An 18,677-nucleotide genomic window follows, 5' to 3' on the forward strand; every position below is an offset into this window, starting at 1 on the left:
AGAGGACAGGAAGTAATGGCTCTTCCCCATACCTGTTCTTCTTGAGCCTCCAGCCATTCTCTTCTGTTTGACAGAGTTCTGTATGCCATGTGGCCTGGTCTGTGCCCCCTAAGACTGCTCAGTGCCTTAAGATACAGTGGAGAATGCTGTCCTTTAGCCAGTTTTAATGTAAAGTTCAGCTGCTAGTACCATTGGCTTCAATATATGGAAATGGCATAGGCATTGGTGAACATCACTTAGACTTCCTCATCAGGAAACAATATACCGTGAGTCAATGCTGCTTCTAAGTGTGAAAGCCTTGGGTGAGAATTGACAAAATGTCATGGTGGCACAGTTGGCAAATTCTTTGTCGTGGTCTCTGTGAATCACACAAATTGGTTTCCTGTGCCTGCACAGAGATATTCAGAACCTTCTAGAATCACCAGGGAAGAATTTTTGGCGGTAGCTCCTCCTACCCTATATATACCCCTAGCATACCCTCTCTTTTCCCTCAGTTCCTTTTTGTCTGCTGCGCTAGCAGCATCAAAGGAACTGATTTCTAGAATTGCTCTTCAATTCAAATTTAATGGGCTCTGATCTTGGTTTTGGGTTTGGATTTTGGCTTTTCTGTTGGTTTTGGCATTGGCATAGAGTTTTACTGGCTTTGACTCAGTTTGACCTCAACTACTCTCTGTCTTGTGATTTGGACATTATTTGATCCAAATCTGAACATCGACACTCAACCAAGACCACTGAACCTGAGGATCCACCCACAAAAAAAGCAGAAATCCTTATCGACTGTGACCAAGTCTATCTTTAAGCCTTCTAAAAAAGCATCTGAGAAAAGACAGAAAACTGACAACAAAAGGAAGCATAAACATTCCTCGTCTCACTCCTCTTCTAAGAGGACTACCAGATCGAACAAGCACCCTGCTTGGAGTCTTGAATCGGTCCTTTCGCAGCTTTCCAAGCAGCCCTTCGAACCCATAGGTCAGTGATGGCAAACCTATGGCACGCGTGCCAGAGGTGGCACTCAGAGCCCTCTCCATGGGCACATGTGCCTTCGCCCCAGCACAGAGTTTGCCAGAGTTTGTTACTAGAAAGCCAGAGGGACATGGCACTTTAATAATAAATAATTATAATAAATAATAATTATTTAATAAATGATGATGATGATGATGACAAAGTTGTTCTCCGTCTGGATATCACCTTCTTGCCCAAGGTGGTGTCTTCCTTTCATTTAAGCTAGAACACTTAGCCTATCAGGTATCAGGAAAGACTCTTACTGCTCGAATTCAAGCATGATAGCAATTTCCTCTGCTTTTCTTAGTCCCTAGAGGACATCTGCAAAGATGCAGTCTGGTCCCAGCCACTGACTTTCATCTCTCACTATAGACGGGATACCAGGGCAAGGGATAATGCAGCTTTTGGGAGGGCAGTGTTGCTTTCTGATTTGAATTGAGGCTTGTTGCATTGCATCCTTCCTATCTGCATGTTTAATTAATAAAACATAATTGGTCCACTTTACATTGTGCTTGATGTCACATCACTCCCTCCTCCTGTGACTATAGCTTGATAGTCTATCCCATTTGTGTGATTCACAGAGACCATGACGAAGAAGGACAGGTGCTTACCTGTAACTGTTGTTTTTCGAGTGGTCATTGTGAATTCACACAAACCCAGCCATCCTTCCTTCAGGTCATGTCATGCTCTTGCTCATGTTCCCTTATTATGCTGCTATGCGGCGGCCAATTGGAACCGAAGGAAAGAGCAGGAACACTAGGTGTGTGTGTGTGTGTGTGTGTGTGTGTGTGTAGGGTGGGCGGAACTATTGCCAAAAAGTCTGCCCTAGTGATTCTAGAAGGCTCCGAATGTCTCTGCATAGATGCAGGAAACCCATTTGTGTGAATTCACAGATGACCACTCAAAAAACTACAGTTACAGGTAAGCAACCTGTTCTTCTTTTCAAGTATAATAAAAGAGAAGATGAAACTGAAAAGACGCTCATGGTGACCATTTTACGTTGGCAGGTGTGTTCCACTGTCTGACAATACTTCACACTGTCACTGGTCAGGGGAGTTACCTCAATCCACCATAGGCCTAGGTACTTTTAATGAGTCATAGACAAAAGTCCATGTGTTTCCCTTTCAGTCCATAAGTGCTGCTGCAGTATACAATGGGGCCTTCTTACCCGTGGGCTTGCCATCCTCAGATTTAAGCATCCATGGATGGCAAGGCCTGTTGTCCTCAATGACAGTACATGCATATCATGCCACCATTAGGAGCAATGGGACTTGAAGTCCTGCATTTTTATTTTTATTTTTTTGTATCTATGGGGATGGATCTGGAACGGATCCCCCCACAGATACCAAGGTCCAATTGTACTGTTTTCTTTCAGCTGTTCTCTGTAAGAACCTTCTGAAACAGGCCAGACAGACCCAAGCTTAAATGCTGCTAAGTGAAGTGTCTTCAGATTATCTGGTTCATTAAAACACACACTCATCACAGCATGTTTATGAAATAAGTGTATGCTGAAAGCAGGTACTTGCATAATTTTATTTTCAGAAAATAGAACGTGTTGGGTATGAGTAGTGTTGTTATACAACTTTCAAAGCTAAGCCTTGATTTTCTTGGCTGTCAAATAAATCATTAGCAATAACATGAAAACATTGAAGTTCTTGCCAGTCATGTCATATCCTGTTGACTTTGGAATTATGCAGATTTTATTCCCAGCTATAAATATTTAATGCCATCAATCCCTATGAAAGGAAGCAGAAGTTAGAACTCTGGTGGGAATATACTTTGAAATGTTTTTAATTGGCAAGTTCAGAGGTTCTAAAAACTGTATAAAACTTCTCAGTTTTTTTAATGAATAATTTTATAGATGAAAATCAGCTCCATTTGTTTTATGAGCTTCCCCCAGATTATACTGGAAGTGAAAATGCAAATTTATAGAAGGAATAAACAAATTATGTTTTGGCAATGTATTTTGCCATTTTTATTCAGTTTCTGTTCCATCTATAAGCGACTCCTCATCCGCTTGCATATTGCCCCTTAAAAATAAAAAGTCTGCCTTAAAGCCCCTTGAACCACTATTATGTGGTTCCTGACTGAAGAATGTTTTCTTTCTCTCAGTTTATGGAACAACACCAGGTCATTTTGAGGCAAGGTAGGCAGTCTTGTCATCTTCTGGTGACCAGATATTGTATAAATATTACACAGTTAATTTTGTTTTTTAAAAACTACCAGTGAAAATCTTTTTTAGAAAAATCATAATTATTGTCATTTATCAGAGGTACTCCGAAGACTAAAAGGACATTTTTTTCAGTTTGCAGTTGTGGAAGAAATCTCCAAATTTATTTTTTCCTTCCTTGAGCTATATTAATTCCAGTGTATACACTGAGAAATTAATTCCATTAAGTGCCAATGCATGTCTGTATACCACAGCCCTGGCCCATGCCAACTATAGTTCTCAGCTAATATATGATGACTGCCAGCCACATCAGCTTGCATATAGGTAGTCATGTGAAGTTTGCTGGTACTTTTGATGCACCTGGGCAAAGACCAGTGAGCCACAGGACCTCTTTCAGATGATTCTTGTCCATATATTTGACTTCTCAGATCTACTTTGCTATGACCTGCTATCTCTGCACATCGGAATGGGTGGCTGACACCTGTGGTTGCTGCGTGCTGGATTCAGGGCTGCCACTGCTATTAAGCAGAGTGAAGCAGCCAAGTCAGACAATAGGTTATGCCACAGACTGGATTGGTTTCATGAAGGAACCTGAAAGCATGCTAGGTTGCTAAAGTCTTTCTCATCTTTTTATGGGCATCTTAATACTGAGCAAGAACATAGATACTCTCTACCTCTTTCCTTCCCATCAATAGTTCAATTTTTCTATGGCATTCTTCCATAACAGGTGTTTCTGTCCTGCATATTAGTCTCCTTCACAGATGATTTTTTTAAAAGTAATATACTATTATTACAACAGTACCCCCTGGTGGCAACATTGATATTTGAGGATATCATATATCAGGAATATCAGCAATACTGATACTTAGGAAACATTATAGAACATAGATTGTCACAGTTGTCATGTCTAGTTGCCCCAATACGGTAATTGTACTAACTAAATAATTCTATATTCATATGGCTGGCTTTCAGTGGTATTTTTTAGTGTATAAAAATGTTCTGAAATCTTTTCAGAAAGCCCTACGGTAATGCTGTCTGCAGGTAGCTTCTCTTCTCCATATGAACATCTGAGCCAACCTGAGACCAAGAGGATGGTGGAACACTATACAGCATATCTCAGTGATAACACACGTCTGATTGCCAACCCAGGGCTGAAAGTATGCTATTTTAAATGTGCTTTACTTTGTCCTTTTGTCTTCCTTGTTAGCATGATTGTCTTATGTAGAAATTTCTGAAAGTTTGATGAGTCCACCAGGTATGAAAATATTTTACAAAAGTAATAGGGTTTAGATTATTTCTGATTAGTCCTGGACTAGGACTTTTCATTTCTTGTTACATCAGTAACTGGGTTTGTTGCAATTTTTATTTTTTTGTCAGTATCAGGAATATGCCATACATAGCAATAAAACAATTGAATGGGATATCATTTTGTGCTCTGTGTTAGAAAGAGCAATATTAATTGTTCTATTTGTTTTCATTCAATAAGTCTTCTCAGTTGGATTCAGAAATGGACTTTGAAAGATAGTGAGTTAATATTTTTAACTGTTCCACATCACAGAATTTCCAAGTACAATAAGCAGCAGTTTTTCACTAGGGAGGACTATCAGATCAATTGAATGTGAACAATATGAAGATGAGATAAGTATTACAAACCAGAAACAGTGAATGTTCTTTATTTTTTAAAGGCATGGAAAGCAAAAAGGATTTAGATCTACACAAATTAAAACATTATATGTTGCGAATGATTGCAATAATATTTCTTTAGCATGATGTTGTTTTTTTCAGTGTTTTGACATTTACTGAGTCCATCTGGTATGAGAAGATTTTGAAGAAGTAATTGGGTTTAGATTATCTCTGATGAGTCTTTAGGAAACCCTGCAAGCAGCTTATTATCTTTTCAGGCAAGTCTTAAAGGAACCCTGCTAGGTCTGTCTTTGTTTTGCAGTTCTCTGTCAGAAATGAAGTAATGGCTACCAGTCACGTCACAGATGAATGGATGACACAAATGGAAATGAGTAGCTTGAACAGTTACATTGTCCGCCGTTACATAGCAACGCCCAATGGGGTGCTCAGAATTTATCCTGGTTCCCTCATGGACAAAGCATTTGATCCCACTAGGAGACAATGGTGAGTTTTAGGATCCCATTATGAAAGGTTTAAGAAAACCTTTGAGGTTGATAATATTGCAGAAGGGAAGAGGATACTGGCATAAAGTTTATAGAAAATCTTTACTGAGAGATAAACAGATAAACATTTCCAAATGAAACATTATACATTACTGTTTTAAATTTGTGGTGTTAATTGCATTGACTACTTGCTTTTATTAAAAGATAGTTTCTGTTCCCTGCCCTTTTGTGCAGCAATGAATAATGGAAGCATCTACATTTGGTTATCAAAATCCATGTTATTTGCAAAACCCTTCAGCACTTATCTCACGTGGCTCTCATTATGATTTTTTCTTTCTTGTGGTATTTTTGTGTCTTACTATTTCATACACTAGTTCCTCTGTAAATTTCCCAGTCTGTAATTCCACATAAGATTATGTTAGTTTTTTTTAAAAAAAATCCACATAAGATTATGCTAGTTTAACAGAAGTCTATTAATTATGCACAAGCATAATTATACACAAGTATACAAGATCTTTTGTATACACTGTAAATGAGATAATAAACATGAGGGAGCCCCTGAATGTGTTCCATTCCATATGCTGTCTTGAAAGAAGCCTTTTTTGGGCTTGTGAGGAGGGGGCTGCAAATGAAGCAGAAATGAGTGAATATAACCAAATGCAGAATCTGCCCCCAGCTAGTCATGCCGTCAGTCATGCCTGTCAATTCTACTCTTCCCCTCTCTTCCCCCTGCCTTGCTCAAATAGGAAGATATAGGAAAACTGAAATACTATTTCTTAGCTACACCTTTCTTCTGTAGCCCAGATACTGTATTTATTTTCCTTGTAATCACAGGAAATCTTAAGAAGCTTACTATATAAATCTTGTTTTAATTAGATGAATGTTCTATGGAATGCATTGTAAAATGGAGGTAAGGAAGAACCTATGAGAGCTATCCCTCTAGCAGCAAGAAATAAAACAGAACAAATATGCAGATAATCCTGAAGAGCTTCATTTATACAGAAAATTAGCTGTTATATGTTTCGCCTGAAGCTGTTCATTAGGGCAGATCTTTGCAATGAATCATATACTACTAGATATTCATATACTACTTGTGACACTTTGATTTCTGAGATTGTCTGTCTTACTTTTTCAAAATAGAAGATGCTACCATAATATTCTTGTTGACACATGTTGTTGTGTACCTTCAACTTGTTTCTGGTGACCCTAAGGCAAACCTATCACAGAATTTTCTTGGCAAGATTTTACCAGAGGTTTGGCATTGCTTTCTTCTGGGACTGAGAGAACGAGATTTGTTCAAAATCACTCAGTGGGTTTCCATGTCTGAGTGGGGATTTTAACCCTGGTCTCCAGAGTCAACACACAAGCCACTACACCTCACTCACTCTCTGTTGATACGTAGGAAACCTAATAATAATAAGCCACTTCAAAATAATGAACTATTGAGTTTTTAAAAAGAACATGGGTCCCAAATGCAAAGTTGAATTAAAAGTACTTTAGCCCTGGTTGTGCACAAGATTATGGAAGAATAATTTTTACCTGTGTTCCAGATATTTTGCACAAATTCTTCAGCATTCATTTTATAATGTATTATTATCTCTTAATACTAAATATGTTTCCCTTTGCTTTCTGTTAGGTACCTCCATGCAGTGGCAAATCCAGGATTAATTACTTTCACCGGGCCCTACTTAGATGTTGGAGGAGCTGGGTATGTGGTTACCATCAGTCACACAGTTCATTCTTCAAGGTGAATTTCTTTTGATAGTACCAAAAATATTTGGTCAATATTTTATGGGAAAATCTCCTCAGATTGTATTCCATTCGCAGTAGACCAAGAAAATGAAAAAAGAGAGAAGGGTATTTTTCAGGGAGAGGGGTTACATATGCAAGTGACAATATCTGAAAACCTTAACTAAATTCAGGCTTTTACTCACTTACTCATTTTGCATAATAAGTCTGCATAGTAGAAGACAAATGACCCCTGACTCGGGTGAGCAACTTGGAGGATTGTGGGGGGAAGTGTTCTTTCACCCTGTCCTAGTCTTCTTGAGTCTGTGTGAACCCATATTTCAACACTGTGATTTAAAAGGTCCTTTTCAGGTCTAAAATCATCCTGTGGGGGTGTAATAATAATTACATTTCCAATTAAGCCTACTGGAGGCTTCAGGATATGCTGCTGATACCCAAACAGGGCTTTTTCTGTAGGGGTTTGTTGAGGAGATGCACTTGGTGGATTTGTCCGCTGTGGTCTAGACCAGGAATGAGGAAAGTGTGTCCAGCAGCTCCTCTACTCTCCTGGTGACCCACAAAGCCCTCCAACAACCTAATTTTTAAAACATAGCACTGATTTCCATGCTATATTACACCAGAAAATAGGTCAAATGTCTCTAAATATGAGAATATACACCAGTTTAGTGTGCCTATCCTGTCCAGCCCCCCCCCCCCCCCCCCCCCCCGAGAAAAAGAATAAGCCAAAATTAAGCCAAAATGCCAACCAGAAAGATGCAGTATCAACTGTGGTGTTTCCCCATGGCATTCAAAATTGACTCTTAGTCCCAGTTTATATTTTTTTAATAATGGGAGGGAGGATGCTGGGTTTTGTTTGTTTGCTTGTTTGTTTTGCTGTTTTGTTTACATTCCACCCATGAGAATTAAGGGCCAAATGGCTTTTGAAATTTTACTCTCATAAATTAAACACTTTTGAAGAGAATGGGTTGTAGTGTCTCCATCACAGAAACTGAAAGACATGAAACATTTTTGTAATTCTAGTGTAAACATATTGCTTTATATGTTATAGAGTTAACTGACTGTAGAAGTTTTAAATTTTTAATTATTTTTTTATTTTGATTACTATAACCTGTATTTGGTTGTCAGGAATAAACTGTAGTAGTAGTAGCCAAGGAAATGAGAGAGGAAGGGGCCATGCAGCCCTGAAGCTAAGTGGCTCATTTTGGGCTAGTCACATACCTAGCTTCTAAACCAAGCATTCTGGTGCTTTCCAAATGCTTTGGATTACGATGCCCATAATCCCTTATCATTGCCTATGCTGGATATGGTTTGATGGGAGTTATACTTAAAACATCTGAACGGCTGCATATCACTGGATTATATATTGCACTCATCTCATTTGGGAAATAATTCTTTTTATATCCTATTGAAATGTCCCCATATTAGGATCATTGGCTCCTTTAGTGTAGTGTATGTAGAAAGGCACATTTTTTGCTGAGGTTGAATCCTGAGCACAATGAAGTGATAGCCATATCTCACTGGATTGATCTTGAGCTAGAAACATTGAGAGAATATTCTCTTTTGCTTCTGTGAGGCTTCTTGTGAATATTTGACATGGCTGCAAGCATATTAGAGCTCATTAGAATTTTGATATAAATTTGCAGCAGAACAGTTTAGCTGGGGGGGGGGAATGGTACCAGGTGACTGAGGGAAATGGAGATGCTTCTCCTTACCCTCCCCATCCAAACTCTGTTGTAAAAATATGCCAGTATAGGCTCTCAAAGATTGTGCTTTATAGTTCTTTGATGTGTCAGTTGCTAAGGCAACAATATGTAGTCTTGAGCTGTGGAGCAAAACAGGGGTATCGGCAGACCTCCACGTATGGGCAAGATGTTATCATTTATTCACAGCAGCTCTTGCTACTTCTGCATCTTTTAAGCTTTAGCTCTCACACACAACACATACCAAATATCCACATCATCTTGTTTGTCTCTAAATTATCTTGACTGCGCAAACCTAAAGCTTGCTGACCCAGGTATCTTAATGAGTTGGGGGGATTTTTCATGATCGTGTAAGAATTTCCAGCTTCTATTATTTTTTTAAAAGCCTACATATAGTTGGCGGGGTAAAAAAAGAGGAGGAAGAGGAGGAGAGAATAATTGACATGTTGGCTCAGGAGAATGAGATGGCAACTAACAGTATGAAATTTAAGTAGCAGAATGCTAAAGGCATACTGAATTAATTTAGGGTATTTTCATTCAGTTGGTGCCTTTCCCCCTCAGATTGTATGCATATTTGTTTCTCATTTGTAGCTCATGAGAAAACAGTATGAATTTCTGCTGTGGATATAACTGCATGTATAATGGTTGTAATGGTTTGAGCATTGGACTATGACTCTGGAGACCAGGGTTTGAATGTCCATTTGGCCATGGAAACCTGCTGGGTGACCTTGGGCATATTGCACTCTCTCAGCCTCAAAATGAGCAGAGGAAAACTCCCCTCTGAATAAATCCTGCCAGGAAAATCCCATGATAGGTTCACCATATGTCAGAAATGACTGGAAGACACACAGCAAGAGCAACAACAACAGATGTCCTAGGTAGGCAGGGGCTCTGTCTAATGTTGTGCATTTCTGGGGAGAAAGAAACTGTACAGTAGGACTGAAAAGTTTAGAATGGTATCAAAACATACATTAACTTTGTAGAGTTGTAAAGATAAAATGGGAGTAGAGGAAAATGTCCCTCACCTTGACATTCTTGTGGAAAGGTGGAATATAGATGTAGATTTAGTGCTAGACAGTACTGTCACTTTTGGTCAAGAGAAGTAATACTAACACCAGATATTGTTGGATTGTATCTTCAACCCAAGCCAGCATAATATATGGAGAGGGAAGATGGGAACTACTGTATTACATCATCTGGAAATCTAAATGATCTCCATCCCATCTTTAAATGAGATTTGCAGGCAAAGTGAGATGAAACCTGGAAGGGTGTTCTTTCCAACCTCAGGGAGTCTGTAGAATAGGCTATGGTCTTCATTCCCCTAGAGGCTTTGGATGTTGTGCTCTCTATTCCTCATCAGTGCCACTGTGTGCCCATAGCCTTTGTGAGCATGGCATGGTATGCCAGCATACTTCAGCAATGTGCTGATTGTTCCTTAATTAGGTGAAAATATACACCATCAACAGTACTACAGTATGCTCTCATTCTATTGTGTTTGAGACCCCTCTGGATGTAGAAATTGCATATCCCTAGCAAAGCTTTTTGCTTAATCCAAAAATCAAAAGAGCACAGATGGAGTTGCTCCATTGAGAAAAGTATTAATCCACTGATGTCAGGATGTTTTGGTCCATACTAATTTTTCTATTATACCTTGATTTCAGTATCAGGTATATTTTGGTTTCATCAAGATAGCTAAAGACCAGATCATTTGGTTCATTAGATTGTAATATAATTATCTCAAGAGGCACATATACTATCTTTTGCTCTAAAGGGCCTGCCTGATTTGATGGATTTTTTTAACAATTAAAAAGTGTGAATTTTTTCTTGCTTCCTGGTACTGAATTGTGAAGCTCTATTACAAAGGGAAAGCCAGAGATAAACATCTGAAAAGACAGTTCTTTCAAAATATATAATTTTATCAATAAACTAGTTAAATTGGAATACTTGAATATAAACAGATATTAGATTTAAATCCAACTTTCTAATTTGCATTGTGGGATGTTCTGTGTTCATATGAATTTTAAACTAAAGCTTTCACATGGGAATTATAAGAAAAATAGCAAAAAAGATGACCTTTCAGCTACTTGGAATTTTAGCATCTTTACAGGGAATTCATATTCCCTTTCTCATGATGGGAGGATAAGTGAAAAGCTGTGAAGAATTTTAAGAAGCAGAAGGTCTGAAGGCCATGCAGTTCCCCAGAAGCTGAAAGGAATCTGATCCTTTAAACATCATCTATCCGCAGAAGGCTCCTTTATTTCTGTAACTGGTGTAATGCTTTGGGGGACCTGCAGGCTCTGACACAAGCTAAAAAATGTATTTATTTTTTTTTACTTTATTTTGTTGATACTCCAGATTTCTTAAAAAGTTGATCTAGCAGTGCTGTATTTTAATGAAAAACCAGCATTGATTTTAAGAAGTGACTGATTGCTATGTGTCCTTCTATACTGGTTCAGCTATGTTTCATAAAGAACATGCTTCAGCAAAGATCAGTTTTTAGGCAAAAGAAAATACTATTGGTGTTTGACTTTTCATGTTTTGGGATGCTTACAAAAAAGAGTGCAAAGAACATTGAAAAACAGGATTTGCTCAGAAAGCAATGCCAATTCTAGTCTCCTGTCAAGAAATACAGGATAAATTTCAATGCAGATTTAAAAAGTTTTTCTCTTCTTCCCGCCCCAGGTATACACTCATCGCTCCACATTTGCAGCTTTGACTTTAGCAGATTTGATTATTCACGAATTTATTAATATGTTCTCTCTAGGAATATCTAAATCCTCCAAAGCAACTCTGTGGTCAACTTTGAGCAAAAAGTCACACTGAAGGACCTAGAGATTCCTAGAGAGAACAGTCTACTAGGCATTTGTAGCTCCTTCAACACAATTCAAAGTTGCACTGGAGGCCATAGCGATTCCTAGAGAGGAGTTCTCTCAGATAAAAACATAGTGTTTTTGTTATTTGTGTTTTCCCCACATTCACGGGAGTCCTGTCCCCCTAACCCCAGCGAATGTGGAGGGATGAGTGTAGATGCAAATGGAAACAGAATTTAGGATCTTCTTCAATTTGTGCACATGTCCCACTGACTTGTTCTGAGAAATTTTATATGTTGGTTTGTGTACAACTTCACCAGTCCTTCTAAATTGTGTTTTTCATTGCTTCCAATAGCCAGTATCCAATATATCACAGTATTCATGCAATTCCTACATGCACAATTGGTTCTGCTCTCTCCTCAGTCATGCAAGGAGACATCCCAGACCTCTTTACACAAGCAGTTCTCAGCCCATTGGGAAAAGGCTGGCTACTGCAGTGGGCCTTTGACCAGACTTCAGTCAAGTGCCTGAACACAGCTGCCACCCATGCACAGCTGAATGCCAATTTGTGCATCATACTAACCAGATGGCTCTCCCTTCTGTTTCCATGCAGTCCCACACAACTACCATATATACCGTATATACTTGTCTACAAGTTGAAAAATTTATGCCCAGAAATTGACCCCAAAATTCCAGGTCAACTTATTTACAATAATGTAATAACAGCTCTTTCAGATTTCCCCATGCTGTGGGGAAAGCAGTTTCTTTCACGCTTGACTAAAGCAGAACAAGTCCTGGGTGATTAATTGCTGAGCTCAGGGAACAGTCTCTCTCCTGCCCGCCAGCCGCTGCTGTCTAGGGAGTGAAGGATGAAATGAAAGCTGAAACGTTGAAGCATAAAGCCTTAATTAGAGTCCCTCTTGCTGTGTGCACTTGTGCACACTCTGAAGGAGCCTCCAAGTTTTACCCTCAACTTATCTACTGGTCATGGCAAAATCCATAATTTTGGCCCTAAAACCTGACCTTGACTTATACATGAGGTCGACATATGGTAGAGTATATACTGTAACTCGAATATAAGTTGAGCTCATGTATAAGTAAGGGGCCGGTTTTGGGGCCAAAATTATGCCTTTTGATGTGACCCATGGATAAATTAAGGGTAAAGCCTAGGGGCATGTAACAAACAATCTAAAGGATGAAATGATGCCAAAGAATTTACAGAATTCCAGAAGGCGTAACTGTTTGTGCTAATACTAAAGGCTGGATGGATGACGAGTGGGATCCAGCGCTTCCAAGAAAGATTATGTTCTTGCTTTTCATCAGGGAACGGTTCCTTTTTAAATAAGAGTTAAAGTACAGTACTTACATTGACCCATGGATAAGTTGACTCAAGTTTTTGGGGTTAGTTTTTCTGACTAAAATTTTAGATTTTTTACTCTGCTTGTACTGAGTAGATATAGCACACCAACCCCATGCTCAAAAGTACTCATCTCATAAGTATGATCAGATACTTTCCCAGAGAACCAGGATCAGTGCTGGATGCAGGTTGCAATTATTGGCACACTCTACTTAATAGTCTCCAAATACAGTGAAATGTCCAATACACTCAAATGCTATATGGAAGATATAAAACACCTCCTGTTGTTGTGTTTGGTCACATGTCCCTATGCACAAGTTATATAAGTGTAAGGGCTTGCCAGTGGTAAATGGACCATGCACTCAGGGAAAAGGTACATAAATTTAGTATATCAGCAAGCACCTGTTAGGCTTTCCCCCCTTTCTTGGAGTCAGAAAGAGAGCCTGCTGAGGTGAATAAAGTTATAAAGGCTGGCTTCTGTGATCCAATGAGAATCTGAATTGATTATAATTTATGAGCTCAGGGAACAGACTAATTCTTTGCTGATTCAAAATATATAGCCTGCCAAAATAGATAGCACTTGACACTGCTTTTGGAACTGTAAAATATGAATTGTCTTAGATACATTCTCAATTACATGTCTCTCAAGACCAGTCCACACTTTTTATTGTTGTAGTTCACAAATGTCTTCTGGCCATTCTGTTGCTGTGATGGGAATTGATTTTACCTTGAGGTATTTCTACAAGGTACTAATGGACCTCTTACCAGTTTGTAATCAAGATGGAGGCAATAAAATAAGGTAAGCCTTTGTTTGTTGTATCTTAGGTTTAATTTAATCTTAGAATTCTGTCACTTCAAGTGCTTTTTCTGAACTCCTTGCATTACATGTTCAGTACAGTATTCTCACCAAAGCTCTGCAGCATTGTTTCAAATGTGTGAAATGCACTAAAAGCATCTTTAGGGTTACATAGAATATGAAGACCAAGTTCCCCAGTTATGCTTTATGTACAGACAAAATTTGGTGGAGATATATTTTCCTGTAATTCTTTTCAGAACTCAAGAAACACTAAATTTTGTTGGCATCCAGCTACTCAGTGTACTAAGAATTACAATGCCCACTTAAATTCAATTCCTAGAAATCTGTGAAGGAAATAGTAGTAAATACTGACTGGATTATCTTCTCCCTTGTTTGTAAAGGTAAAGGGATATAACACCATATATTCTGCTGCTCTGACTCTTGCAGGGGGGATGAGGTTAGGGTTGCTAAGACTGGGGATGAACTCTTTTTCTCTAGCATGAAACATGAACATTAAGTGGGCAACATAACATCTTCCAGCATTCTTGTTGCTGTCACATTCTCCCTGTGTAGCCTGTGACTTTCACCCATTATGACAGCAGCTTTTGATAGTAGAAATAGGGTGTGAACAAGAATCAGGAGGACAGCCAGTTCTAAGGTTTAGAATGGGCCTGGAGAAAGCATAGTCTTCCTAGGAGCCCCAGAATTAGCCTAAAGAATGAGAGGTATGGTTATTATGGTGCAGTGTTTCCACTTGTCAAGTACAGAGTGCACTCAATTCTGCTTTTAACGACATATTTTAAGGCAAGTATGGGCATCTTCCACAAGGCTGAGGGCCTCTTCTCAGGTTGGATAATTGCTTAAGGGCTGCAAATCTAAGGCGGGGTACAGACCGCCGCTTTGCGGCGGTCTGCTGCCGCCGCCAGTACATCCGCGGGGGAGCCGGAGCCTTCAGACGGCCCGACTCCCGCGCGGACCGAAAAAAGAAGCTCCAAAATGGAGCTTCTTTTTTCGTCGCGTTTGCGACGTAGCGAGGCGCCAGGGGCGCGCTCGCTACATCAGCAGCGGCGCGACGCGTACGGACGCTAAGCGTCCGATACGCAAAGATGGCGCCGGCCATGTAGAAGGGCCGGCGCCATCTTGTACGGACGGAGTCCGTACTAGGCCATGGGGCGTCTAAAAGAGACGCCCCTTTTTTAAAATGGGACGTCCTCCGGACGTCCCAAATGGCGGTGCAGAAAGCACCTAAGTAAGATTCACTACTTTTCATTATTCACAATCTCTTCTCCACAGTATACTACATTAATTATTATTAAATGCATCTTCAAATCTAAATGAACCTTAAAAGTATTAATCCAACATACTTGAAGTACATTTAAGGTTCATCTATATAAAAAATATAAGTTGAATAGTAATTAATCCACTATACTTGGAATGGGTCATCATTTGAAAATGGCAAAGATATATTGAACATACCCTATATACATGTGGATGTACAAGTATTCTGACCTTCATTTTATTTTATGTTTTTCTCCTTTGCCAGATGTTTTATTATGGAAGACAGAGGATACCTAGTGGCACACCCAACTCTTATTGATCCCAAAGGCCATGCTCCAGTAGAACAGCAACATATTACACATAAGGTCTGGCTAAGTCATGGTGATTTTTATACATAGTTGCAGCTATTCATTTAATAGCCTAAACTTATTTGTTCAGCTTTGTGAAATTCTATTTTAAAAAGGTTAAAACTCACTTTTTTCTGCAGGAGCCCCTGGTGGCAAATGATATCTTGAACCACCCAAACTTTGTGAAGAAAAACCTTTGTAATAGTTTCAGCGACAGAACAGTCCAGAGGTTTTACAAATTCAATACCAGCTTGACGGTATGGCTTTAAAAAATATATATCTTTTTTTTGTTTAGGGATTTTCTGGGTGAGGGCTGCCTTTTTATACACGTGAATTGGTTGTTCTATGAATATTGTATGTAATGCTAACCAATCTATTAAAAGGTAGTGTTCTTGTATATGGGACTGCCCAGGATGCTGAGGATGGACATAGGCTAATCAAAATGGCCATATTCCTATCTAGTGCTATAGAAAGCCCTACCAGTGTAGTGACACAGGGTTAGAGATGACAGATACAAAGAGGGAGGATGGAGGTAGCCAGTATCCTGTCAGGATGGTGAGCAATTCCAGTATCCAACCAACATTTTCTTGGTGCACCTGTTCGGAAGAATTGCTTCCGCAAAGAAATGTTGGATGCCTCCTTGCCCAAACTTTAAAAATGCACATTCATTCAACAGAACAGAGATTATCTAAATGTGCTGCTACTATTGGATCTTGGCTTGAATTTTGTGCCACAATTCACCATCTATAAATTCTGACATGTTGGAGGGAAAAGAGATACTATCCAGATTGGAACTAATTGAGAGATGCTTAGTGGAATCTGATTATTGCTTTGTTGGTGAGCAGAGATTGCCTTTAATCATTCATAACACCTTGCAGAGTTATGTATGCAATCCGAGTTTTCTGGAAACAGTTTTTTCACGAAATGATTCTATGAATTTACTTAGAACACCTAATATGGATTCTGTTTCCATTTTATGATATCTTTCATACAAGAGGTTAAGGAAGTCACTGCATTTATGAACACACACACACACACACACACACACAGGATTATGAGGAGGCTATCCTCACACCTGCAGTGTCACTAAAGAAGTCAGGAATTAAGTGTTAGTGAATAGCACATAAAGGGACTGTACAAATGTAATGGTAACAATACCTTAACTATGATAAAGTCACCAGCAACAGGCTGGACTGTTGCACTCTTTTGTGCTCCTGCCAGTTGCTCCTCTTTCACTCATGAAATATCTTTTATCTCTTATTTTCCATCAATTATGGTCCAGTATTACATTAGCACCAAAAATAGGTCCTAATCCTGGGAACTTCTAACCCAGTCATTTATAGATATGAACCCTTGCCAGTGTGCATTTAGAGAAAACCAAAGCATGTATTTCATGATGTCATCTTCAGCTAACATACCTATGAAAGTATGAATCTCCATATCTTCCTTTTGGAACATGGAGACACCAACATGTCAGTGACACACTAAGCCCTTCTAAAAGTTACTGGTGAAATGTGGGGAACATGTCATGTGATGGTGCTTCAAGTGGCGTCCCGTGACGTCACCCTGCAATTGGTATAAAATAAAATATCCAATGTTGTTGACATATATATACATATGTGATGTAACCACACATGGAATGCTATGTACTATTCCAGTCAATAAATCTCCAAATTGATATAGGAAATCTGAAAAAAGTGAAGAAGGGGGCAGCTAAAATTACTATAAAGCAGTTCAACTGTCCTTCAAGGGAGTATAACAATATCCAGGATTTATTGTATCTTAGAAAGAAAATGACCAAGTGTGGAGATTATAGAGATTTTGAAAAATGCACGTGCATGAGAAAAGTGGGTAGAAAGTATTCTCAGCACCTCTCTCCTAATATTAGAACCCAGAGTAATCCAGTGAAGTTGAATAGCAGGAGATTCATGACATGGGAGCAGGATTTTTTCACACAGCACATATGAAGACAGTGGAATCTGCTTCTTCAAGATTTGGTAATTTAGGAAGCAATGAAAGAGAATTGGGTAAATTCATTGAGGAAAAATGCTATCAATAGCAGCCTTTATAGGTGTATGTGGCCACAGGATCCAAGGCAGCTTGCTTTGGAACCAGTTACTGAGAAACAGCAGCAAGAAAGTTATATTCATGTTCTCTGTGGGCTTCCCCATGAGGCATCTGGTTGACCCTGTGGGATACAGAAGGATGGTCTCAGTAGGCCTTTGGTCTGTTGCAGCAGCTCTTACACTCCTGCTGTTGGGATACATAATGCATCATCAGACACTAGCAAGGCTAAGACTTGAACATTATCCAAGAACATCTTTGTTCCTTTTATTTTCAATTTACTTTTTCCTCTTATGGGTTTTAGACTGGGGAAAGAAATATTCCACAGAGTTACAACGTAGCATTATTCTTTGAATCATATATTTGCTGTGGTGTGGCCCCATGGATTTTTGGAAATTAGCAAATAAAAAAAAATGGTTGTAGTAAAATTAATGAATTTTCCTAAGCACACAATTGGTGGGTTTGTTTCCACTGTTGTTCCTGATAACCATAGTACATATCTGACCCCCAGTTACTTTATGGAGCTTCAGTCAGATCAAATCATTCCATGCGGTTTATTTACTTCCCAGTTTGATAAGTCTATACTGTACATTGGAGGGTACTTTTATTTCTCCAGCTAATGAGAACCATATAGTAGCAGTAATGGGAGTGTGTCATCTTACTTTGCACTGTAAAGGTTTGCCAGTTTGTTTCAAATTATGTTTTAGGTGGTATATTTCTGGTGGCAGGAATACTTCACCTCTCTAGGAAATATGTTCCCTGCCACATGTTTGACATGCTTTGCTTTCCCCTAGGGTGATCTGACAAATCTTGTGCATGGCAGCCACTGTTCTAAGTACAAGCTGACAAGAATACCTGGGACCAATGCCTTTGTTGGAATAGTAAATGAAACTTGTGACTCACTTGCCTTCTGTGCCTGTAGTATGGTAGATAGGCTCTGCCTAAACTGTCACAGGTAGGAGAAATTTGACGTGAGTTTTGTAATCAGATTGTACTTATTTAAAATGGATGCATTTTACACAGCATTAGTGTCACAGTGTCAGCATCAGCACCTGATAATAACACAACATTGGATGATATGCAGAATTACACTGCTCCCTCGGGTTACGAAAGTAATTCGTTCCGCGGCCGCTTTCGTAACCCGAAAAGCCTTCGTAAGCCGAATTGCCATAGGCGCTAATGGGGAAAAGCCGCGTTTCGTGCGAAAAAGTGCCGAAAAGCACCAAATTTTTTTTTCGTAACCCGAAATAAATTCGTAACCCAGAACAATTATTTCCA

At 39.1% G+C, this 18,677-nt stretch overlaps 1 protein-coding gene across 3 annotated transcripts in view; it reads left to right on the plus strand.

Annotated features, from left to right (window-relative positions):
- CACHD1 (cache domain containing 1) overlaps window positions 1-18,677 on the plus strand; it is a 162,333-nt gene that overhangs the window by 124,173 nt on the left and 19,483 nt on the right. For all 3 annotated transcript variants that reach the window (XM_042463873.1, XM_042463871.1, XM_042463874.1), the window contains exons 14-20: window positions 4,187-4,329; window positions 5,118-5,299; window positions 6,935-7,045; window positions 13,591-13,713; window positions 15,254-15,353; window positions 15,476-15,592; window positions 18,194-18,354. In XM_042463873.1, coding sequence (XP_042319807.1) covers window positions 4,187-4,329; window positions 5,118-5,299; window positions 6,935-7,045; window positions 13,591-13,713; window positions 15,254-15,353; window positions 15,476-15,592; window positions 18,194-18,354 — 937 coding nt within the window. The remainder of the gene's footprint in view (window positions 1-4,186; window positions 4,330-5,117; window positions 5,300-6,934; window positions 7,046-13,590; window positions 13,714-15,253; window positions 15,354-15,475; window positions 15,593-18,193; window positions 18,355-18,677) is intronic.

The sequence above is a fragment of the Sceloporus undulatus genome, chromosome 4 (genome assembly GCF_019175285.1).
Source record: "Sceloporus undulatus isolate JIND9_A2432 ecotype Alabama chromosome 4, SceUnd_v1.1, whole genome shotgun sequence".
Taxonomy (NCBI): domain Eukaryota; kingdom Metazoa; phylum Chordata; class Lepidosauria; order Squamata; family Phrynosomatidae; genus Sceloporus; species Sceloporus undulatus.